Raw genomic sequence first — 10243 nt, 5'->3', positions numbered from 1 at the left:
CAACACCCCGGCTCCGGCCAGCAGCAGCAGCAGCGCCAGCGCCGGGCGCGCCCTGGGGCCGGCGGCTCTCATTGCTCGGGCGGCCACTATTGGGACCCTGCGGCCACCCGCTGCGCCCCGGAGGAGATCTGAAGGAGGAGAAGGCGGAGCCTGGGGGCTGGAGGGGGAGCCTGCGCGCCGCTCGGCCCGCTTGATCTACAGGACCCGGAACTGGGAGTAGAGCTGCCTCTCTAGCCTAGCCTGTGGGCTCCCGCCCGGTTGCCTCCTTACCACGCCCCCGTCCCCGCCCCCGGCCAAGTGTGCAGCAGAGTTCCAGGTCCCGGGATGCTAAATGCGGCCGCCGGTTTCTCACTCCCGCTCCCCGCCCCATCCCACCCAGGTGGGCCGAGAGCGTGTAATCGGCGGCGTAGAGGGTATTTGAGAAAATTATTTCAGCGGTGAAGCGGGACAGTCCCATTGGGGTAGGAAGAGTCCTCCTACCCCCACCTCATTTGCTTGTATTTAAATTCTTCAAAGGTTTATATGGATTTTATAAGGGGAAGGAGAGCTTTTTGAGTTCAACAATCTCACGTCTCAGTTTCTTTTAAAAAGCTAAAAACTTAGCTAACATCTATGTGCCAAGTGCTTTTGCCCTTTTTGTCTCATCTAACCATCAAAACAAGCCAGAACACTGTATCACAATCTACAAGGGGTGGAATGGGGTGGGGGTGGGGATGACGGAGGCAGAGGGACGTTCAAGAGGGAGGAGGTACATATAGTTATGACTGACGTTGATGTACGGCAGAGACCACAACAGCATTGTAAAGCAATTCAGCTCAGTTCAGTAGCTCAGCCGTGTCCGACCTTTTGCGACCTCGTGACTGCGGCACGCCAGGCTTCCCTGTCCATCACGAACTCCCCGAGTATGCTCAAACTCATGTCCATCGAGTAGGTGATGCCATCCAACCATCTCATCCTCTGTCATCCCCTTCTCCTCCTGCCTTCAATCTTTACCAGCATCAGGGTCTTTCCCAATGAGTCAGTTATTCGAATCAGGTGCCAAAGTATTGGAGTTTCTCTTCATCATCAGTCCTTCCAATGAATACTCAGGACTGATTTCCTTTAGGGTGGGCTGGTTGGATCTCCTTGCAGTCCAAAGAACTCTCAGGCGTCTTCTCCAACGCCACAGTTCAAAAGCATCAATTCTTCAGTGCTCAGCTTTCTTTATAGTCCAACTCTCACATTCATACATGACTACTGGAAAAACCACAGCTCTGACTAGATGGACTTTTGTTGGCAAAGTAATGTCTCTGCTTTTTAATATGCTGTCTAGGTTGGGCATAGCTTTTCTTCCAAGGAGCAAGCATCTTTTAATTTCATGGCTGCAGTCACCATCTGCAGTGATTTTGGAGCCCAAGAAAATAAAGTCAGCCACTGTTTCCATTGTCTATTTGCCACGAAATGACAGGACCAGATGCCATGATCTTAGTTTTCTGAATGTTGAGTTTTAAGCCAGATTTTTCACTCTCCTCTCACTTTCATCAAGAAGCTCTTTAGTTCCTCTTCGCTTTCTGCCATAAGTGGTGTCATTGCATATCTGAGGTTATTGATATTTCTCCCAGCAATCTTGATTCCAGCTTGTGCTTCATCCAGCCTGGCATTTTTCATGATGTTCTCTGCATATAAGTTAAATAAGTAGGGTGACAATATACAGCCTTGATGTAGTCCTTTCTTGACTTGGAACCAGTCTGTTGTTCCATGTCCAGTTCTAACTGTTGCTTCTTGACCTGCATACAGATTTCTCAGGAGGCAGGTCAGGTAATCTGGCATTCCCATCTCTTTAAGAATTTTCCAGTTTGTTGTGATCCACACAATCAAAGGCTTTGGCATAGTCAATAAAACAGAAGTAGATGTTTTTCTGGAACTCTCTTGCTTTTTTGATGATCCAGCGGATGTTGACAATTTGATTTCTGGTTCCCCTGCCTTTTCTAAATCCAGCTTGAACATCTGGAATTTCTTGGTTCACGTACTGTTGAAACCTGAGTTGGATAATTTTGAGCATTACTTTGCTATCATGTGAGATGATTGCAATTGTGCAGTAATTTGAGCATTGTTTGGCATTGCCTTTCTTTGGGATTGGAATGAAAACTGACCTTTTCCAGTCCTGTGGCCACTGGTGAGTTTTCCAAATTTGCTGGCATATTGAGTGCAGCACTTTAATAGAATCATCTTTTAGGAAAGCAATTACCCTTCAGTAAAAAATAAATGGGGGTGGGGGGTAGCCAGAAGATGGGTTCTACTGACTTAACCCCTTTTTCTTGATAAAAAATGTTATGTAATTTGCCCAAGGTCTCATCACTGGTGAACTAGCCTCAAAGCCAGACTGTCAGAATCCAAATTCCACCTCATAATCAGTAACTTGAAGCATCTTTACCTTTTTGTGTTCCCAGTAAGGGAGACAAAACGTGTTAGTCTTAGGAAAAGTCACCAGACTTAATAAGACAGAAACATTCCTTAATGGTTAGCACTGTTTGTGAAGTGTGTAGGGAGAATTTGGAAAGTTTGCTTTTTTTCAGTAAGGTTTACTTTTTTTCAGCCACCCCTCTCCCAACTAGAGTACACCATCACTACTCCTGATTTTTATAGTGCTGTGTTAATTTCTGCTATACAGCAAAGTGACTCCACTGTACATATTCTTTTCCATTATGGTTTATCACAGGATATTGAATATAGCTCCCTGTGCTAAACAATAGGACCTTGCTGTTTATCCATTCTATATAAAATAGCAGTTTGCATCTGCTAATCCCAAACTCCTGATCCACTCCTCCCCCTACCCCCTTTGGTGACCACATATCTATTCTCTATTTCTGTTTGGTAGGTAGGTTTGTTTTATGTCATATGTTCACGGATTTCCTCCATTTTTATGGCTTCCGTATCACTGGGCTGAAGTTTCAAGCCTCTGTTCCTGTTTCTTCCTAGTCTTTCTATAAAATTTAAGCGAGGACCCAGATGTTAATTTGCTCATTTACAAAGCCTGAGTAACAGCAGTTGCCCGTTTTAGCCAAAGGTGCATTGAGAAAAAAAATCAAGGGAGCCAACAGGTTAGCTGGATTCAAAGAAATGCACTTGCATTAAAAAAAAAAAAAAGTGATTTCCTGTCACTTCAGGAGTGATATTTAAAAAAATGAAAATTAAAAACAAATACAAATTTTAAAACAACCATAAATGTATTGAATGAATAGATCTATAGTGTGGTAAAATAGGTATTGTTTACAATTAAACAATTTCATATAATCTATTCCTCTTCTATTAAACAGCTTTACATAGGTTTATGGGACAGTTAAAAACAAAGATTAAAAGGGATATCTGGAGTTAAAAAACTATCAGCTCTCTGTTTTCTGTTGCTTCTCTGCTCTGCCGATTTCAGAGATGTTATATGCTAATTTCATGGCTTATCTATGCCAGAATCTACAGTTTAAAAATTACTTCTGTGGAGAATTCAAAAAAGTAGATGATACATAGGAAACACGGAATATAATGCTTTTATAGCTGGCATCTCATTTCGTTCAGCTGACAAATAGTGTGGCAGTCTTAAACTGGATCTACGTGTTCTTCAATACTCCTCTCTTCCAATGGTGGAGCTTAATTCCCTTCCTCTTGATTGTGGGTTATATTTAGTGACTTGCTTCTCATATATAGAATAGAGCCAAAGAAATCATGGTGTCTGACTTCCTAAACTGGGTCACAAGACATTTTGAATTCCTTGCACTCTCTCTTGGATTGCTCACTCTGAAAGAAGCCAGTTGTCATGATCTGAGGATACTAAAGAAATCTCATGAAAAAGTCCCTAACCTAAGGAACTGAGACCTTCTACCAAGAGCCAGGGAGGAACTGAGACTTCTTGCTAACAGCTATATGAAGAAGCCATTTGGGGAGTAGATCCTCTAGCCCGATGGAGAGAAACAGAGAGACCACAGGTTATAACCTGCTCCATGTGCTCAGTCATGACTGACTCTTTGCAACCCCATGGACTGTAGCCGCCAGGCTTCTCTGTCCATGTAATTTTCCAGGCAAGAATATGGAGTGGGTTGCCATTTCCTACTCCAAGGGTCTTCCCAATCCAGGGATTGAACCTGAGTCTTTCATGTCTCCTGCATTGGCAGGCAGGTTCTTTACCACTAGAGCCACCTGGGAAGACCCAGCTAAGCCACCCAAAATTCCTGACCCACAGAAAATGTGAAATGATGTTCATTGCTTTAAGCCACTAAATTTTGTGGTAATTTGTTATACACCAATAGATAACTGATACAGATCTGGTTAATGCAAGTGGAGTAATATTGAATACCTAAAACCGTGGGTGTGGCTTTGGAACTGAGTAAGTGGAAGCTAGAAGGAAGATAGTTTGATGATTTCTTACAAAACTAAACATATTCTTACCATATAATCCAGCAATCACTCTCTTTGATATTTACCCAAGGAGTGGAAAACTTAGGTCCATAAAAAAAAAAAAGCACATGGCTATTAATCTCAGCTTTAATCATAACTGCCAGAACTTGTAAGTAATCAGGATGTTCTTCAATAGATGATTGGGTAAACTATAGCACATCCAAGCAATGAAATATTGCTTACACTAAAAAGTGATGAACTAGAAAACTATAAAAAGACATGGAGGAAACATAATATATAGTACCAGGTGAAAGAAGCTAATCTGAAAAAGCTAAATACCATTATAATTCCAATTCTAGGATATTCTGGAAAAGGCAAAGCTAGTGAAAAGACCAGGGATTATCAAGGGTTAGGGGGAAGAGAGAATTAAATAGAACAGAGATGATTTTTAGGGTGGTGAAACTACCCTGTATGATATTATTAATAGTGGATACATGTCATACATTTGTCCAAACCCAGGGAGTGTACAACATCAAGAGTGAACCCTTATATAAGCAAGATACTTGTGACAATGCGTCAGTGTGGGAACATCAGTTGTAACAAATGCATCACTCTGGTGGAGGGTATTGATAATGGCGGAAGCTATGGGTGGGGCGGGGGTGGGGAAAGCAGAAGTATTAGGAGCTCTGTATATTCTGCTCATTTTTGCTGTGAACCTAAAACTGCTCTTAAAAAGTAGTGTATTAAAAAAAAAAGAATCCAGGACTTTTTTTTTTAATTCTCATATCCAAAGTATATAGGGAACTTAGTTTATTACTGAGATGCCATTTCCTATCTGTAGAGTTACTTGCAACATAAGCAATTGACAAAGAATTTGTATCCAGAATATATAAAGATCAATAAGAAAAAACAAAAATAAAAGGCTGTAGAAAGAGGAAAATCAAATGGCAAAATCCACATGAAGCAATCTCAGCTTTATAGGTAATCACTGAAATGCAAATTAAAAGAATATGATTTTATCAGCAACAGATTATCTAAAACTTTAGAGTCTAATAACACCAAGTGTTGATGTGGATGTACTAAAATAGAAATGCATATGAGCTCTTGCTAGGAATGTGCAACTCAGCATTGCCTAGTAAAGTTGAAAGCTCATGGGAAAAAAAAATCGGAAGACTCATGAGCTCCATAACACAGGAGGAATTCCCTTTCTAGGCTTCTATGTAAGCTTTGGATAAAAACAAAACTAAGTCATATGCCAGGGAGACCTACAAAAACACTAATTGGGGCAGGATTTTTAAATAGTGGAAAAGTGAGAAAAAACTAACTGCTCTTCAGTTCAGTTCAGTTGCTCAATCATGTCCGACTCTTTTCGACCCCATGAACTGCAGCACGCCAGGCCTCCCTGTCCATCACCATCTCCTAGTGTTCACTCAAACTCACGTCCATTGAGTCAGTGATACCATCCAGCCATCTCATCCTCTATCGTCCCCTTCTCCTCCTGCCCCCAATCCCTCCCAGCATCAGAGTCTTTTCCAATGAGTCAACTCTTCAAATGAGGTGGCCAAAGTACTGGAGTTTCAGCTTTAGCATCATTCCTTCCAAAGAACACCCAGGACTTATCTCCTTTAGGATGGACTGGTTGGATCTCCTTGCAGTCCAAGGGACTCTCAAGAGTCTTCTCCAACACCACAGTTCAAAAGCATCAATTCTTTGGTGCTCTTCAGTAGGGTAATGATAAAATTTTGGATTTATGGGCAAATAATGGAAAACTATTGCATCTGTTAAAATGATAGAATCTTTATTTATCCAGAATTTAATGTTGAGTTACATAGTCAGCAAAAGTATATATACAATGATAGTATTTATGTAAAATTTTAAGAGACTAAATAATACTTTTATTACATACACATATATATAGTAATGGCTCCCCACTCCAGTACTCTTGCCTGGAAAATCCCATGGACGGAAGAGCCTGGTGGGCTGCAGTCCTTGGGGTCGATAGAGTCTGAGCGACTTCACTTTCACTTTTCACTTTCATGCACTGGAGAAGGAAATGGCAACCCACTCCAGTGTTCTTGCCTGGAGAATCCCAGGGATGGGGGAGCCTGGTGGGCTGCTGTCTCTGGGGTTGCACAGAGTCGGACACAACTGAAGCGACTTAGCAGCAGCAGCAGCAGCATATATATCAATACATGTGTGTGTGTTAGTCACTCAGTCGTGTCTGACTCTCTGTGACCCCATGAACTTTCCAGGTTCCACTGTCCATGGAATTCTCCAGGTAAGAATACTGGAGTGGGTTGCCATTCCCTTCTCCAGGGGATCTTTCTGACTCACGGATCGAACCTGAGTCTCCCATGTTGCAGGTAGATTCTTTACCATCTGAGCCACCATGGAAGCCCTATCAATACACACACATGCACAAATGTAGTAAAAGATAAAATACTTAAAAGAATAATAGACATCAACTACAAAATAGTGGTTATCCCTGAGGAAGGGAGAAAATTGAATAGGGCTTTAGCTATACTCTTAACAATTCTATTTCTTTAAAACAAAAATATATGGTAAAAATTAATATTGAATAATTTAGAAGATGGAAATGTTTCATTATTTTCTATATGTTTAAAAATATTATAGTTAAAATGGTAAAATGTTTCTAAAATTTTTAAAAAGAGGAAGATTCAAGTATTCTTAAAATAAGAAGTTGTGAAATATCACATTTTTAGTTTCCATGTAATTCTTTTATGCTTCCCCTTTTTAACACTTTCTAGAGTTAGGTTCCCATGTTGTCTTAATTTTTCTTTACCCCTTGGCCAAATGCCCTCTTAAAGCACTCCTGGATCTGATCTTAGTATCTAAATAACAGGAATACTAGGTACACCAAAACTGGATCTTGGTATAAGAATGGAACCAGAGGGGTTTTATACTAAAAAGGGGCCGGGGGTAGAGGGGAAAGAGGCCATTGGCACTCCTGATTCTCAGGACTTCAGACTTGAACTGAATTACACCACCAGCTTCCCCAGTTCTCCCCTTGCAGACAGCAGATTGCAGGATTTTTCAGTCTCCATAATCGCCTAAGACAATTCTGATAATAAGTCTCCTCATTTACATAGTATGTATAAAATATATATAAAGATAAATCCTATGTGAAAGTTCAGTGGTAAATAATCTGCCTACAATGTAGGAGACCCAGGAGATGCGGGATCAATCCCTGGGTCAGGAAGATCCCCTGGAAAAGGAAATGGCAACCCACTCTAGTATTCCTGCCTGGGAAATCTCATGGACAGAGGAACCTAGCAGGCTACAGTCCATCGGGTCACCAAGAGTCTGATATGACTGAGGGACTGAGTATCCACACATGCATACATACATACTTAATATGTAGAGAAAAAGAAAATCCAACCAGCTATATTTGAACCACACTGTTAACTTTTTTTTTTTTTTTAATTTTGGTCACATTCCATGGCAAGTGGAACCTCAGTTCCCTGACCAAGGATCGAACCCACGCCCTGCACCCACACATTGGAAAGCATAGTCTCTTTCTCAGAGAGACAATAGTATTGAAGCAGGATCTTACTTCCCTTTCCAGGGATTAAGCCTAGCCACCAGTCCACCAGGGGCTAGAGGCTAGAAGTGAAGTTCCCTGATTCTTACCCGGTCTGACACCAAGAATGTTTCAAGGAGGCAAAAACTGCAAAACAGGTACAAAGTTTATTACTAGAGAGACACAGTACGGTGTATAGGAGAGCACATAGAGAAACAGTTTATTTATTTATGGCAGAGGAAAGGCAGAGATACACACCCGGAGAGGAGTGTGGGGGTCCTAAGTGAGGAGTACAGTAAAGAGGTGGTTTACATCACTTTATAGGATCTGGGTCTTTGTTTCAGTCAGTTCAGTTCAGTCGCTCAGTCGTGTCCGACTCTTTGTGACCCCATGAATCGCAGCACGCCAGGCCTCCCTGTCCATCACCAACTCCCAGAGTTCACTCAGACTCACGTCCATTGAGTCAGTGATGCCATCCAGCCATCTTCTCCTCTGTCGTCCCCTTCTCCTCTTGCCCCTAATCCCTCCCAGTATCAGGGTCTTTTCCAATGAGTCAACTATTCGCATGAGGTGGCCAAAGTATTGGCGTTTCAGCTTCAGCATCATTCCTTCCAATGAACACCCAGGACTGATCTCCTTTAGGATAGGTTTCAGCTTCAGCATCATTCCTTCCAATGAACACCCAGGACTGATCTCCTTTAGGATAGACTGGCTGGATCTGCTTGCAGTCCAAGGGACTCTCAAGAGTCTTCTCCAACACCACAGTTCAAAAGCATCAATTCTGCGCTCAGCTTTCTTTATAGTCCAACTCTTACTTTGTTTACATATGGCCAATTAACTTCTTTCTTTCTCCACACCTGACTGGTCCTAGGATCCTCCCCAAGATGCATGTGCAACTTTTTTCTAAGATGGATCCCACCCTAGAGCCTGGTGGGTGCATGTCCAGACTTATTATGGGGTGGGGCCCCCTCCTTTTTTGACCCCTAGAAGCCTTCCTGTGAAAGTGCAGAAGGGGAAGTCTTCCTTGACCTCAGGAGTGGGCTGGCCCTTTATCTCTCTACTCCAGCAGATCTCAGCTTTTGCCACTAGCTTTGTCCCTGGAGTGTCTGGGTGAGAACAAAGCTTGAATTTTACTCCACTTGACAAACACCAGGTGTCCGGCCCAGGTGCCCACCTATCTCTGACCTCAGTCTCAATAAGTCCCCAGACAACAGTATTTTATTTTTTAAAAAATCTGTATATTTATTTATTTGGCTGTGCCAAGTCTTGATTATGGCATGTAGGATCTTTAGGTTATGGCATATGGGGTCGAGTTCCCTGACCAGGGATGGAACTGGAGCCCTCTGCATTCAGAGTGTGGAGGCTCAGCCACTGGACTTCCAGGAAGTCCCCACACTATTTTCATGTGTATATTACACTTATAAAATTGTAAGTTGTAAGAAGCAGCATTATTTTATATATCTTAAAGAGGAACTTGCTAACATTTAAACTACAACACGATGCTTTCTCATTAGATAAAAATGTGTATGTGTTGAAAGAGTTCTATGTCTTGTCACAGACATTTAAACATCAAATACCTACATGTTTGAAAAAGTGAAGCAAATTGATTAACGTATTGCATAAGCTTCTTTGCATTCAAATCAGACTCTGGAGAATCTCCCTTTGAGTCGGCATCCTAGATGCCCATATTTTTCCACACGACACTTGTGCCAGTAAGGACTTTGGTGGTGCAGCATTTCTTGAGCTCTCCACTCAAAAAGCGGGCTTCCTAGATGTTGGTAATATTGTTTCTTGATTTCGGTGCTGATATCCAGGAACGTATTCCATTTGTGTAAATTCATTGAGCTTGTTGTTGTTCAGTTTCTTAGTTGTGTCCGACTCTTTGTGACCCCAGGGACTGCAGCATGCCAGGCCTCCCTATCCTTCATCATCTCCTGGAGTTTGTCAAACTCATGTCCGTTGAGCCTGTGATCCATTCAACCATCATCGTCTGTCATCCCTTCTCCTTCTGCCTTCAATCTTTCCCAGCATCAGGGTCTTTCCCAATCAGTTGGTTCTTCACATCAGGTGGGCTAAGTATTGGAGCTTCAGCTTCAGCTTCATTCCTTCAAATGAATATTCAGGACTGAATTCCTTTAGGATGGACTGGTTGGATCTCCTTGCAGTCCAAGGAACTCTCAAGAGTCTTCTCCAACACCACAGTTCAAGAGCATCAATTCTTCGGTGCTCAGCTTTCTTCACAGTCCAACTCTCACATCCATACATGACCAATGGAAAAACCATAGCTTTGACTAGACTGACCTTTGTTGGCAAAGTAATGTCTCTGCTTTGTAATAT

General features: G+C 42.1%; 1 protein-coding gene across 1 annotated transcript in view; it reads right to left on the bottom strand.

The window, feature by feature from the left end:
• NAAA (N-acylethanolamine acid amidase) overlaps positions 1 to 236 on the bottom strand; it is a 24498-nt gene extending 24262 nt beyond the window's left edge. The window contains exon 1 of the mRNA XM_010838150.1: positions 1 to 236. Within this exon, the coding sequence (XP_010836452.1) occupies positions 1 to 72 (72 nt within the window). The 5' untranslated portion in view covers positions 73 to 236.
• Between the last annotated feature and the right edge of the window lie 10007 nt (positions 237 to 10243).

Source organism: Bison bison, unplaced genomic scaffold, assembly GCF_000754665.1.
Source record: "Bison bison bison isolate TAMUID 2011002044 unplaced genomic scaffold, Bison_UMD1.0 scf7180017864092, whole genome shotgun sequence".
Taxonomy (NCBI): domain Eukaryota; kingdom Metazoa; phylum Chordata; class Mammalia; order Artiodactyla; family Bovidae; genus Bison; species Bison bison.
Note: the sequence above shows the minus strand (reverse complement) of the source record. Positions and strands in the feature narration are given on the sequence as shown.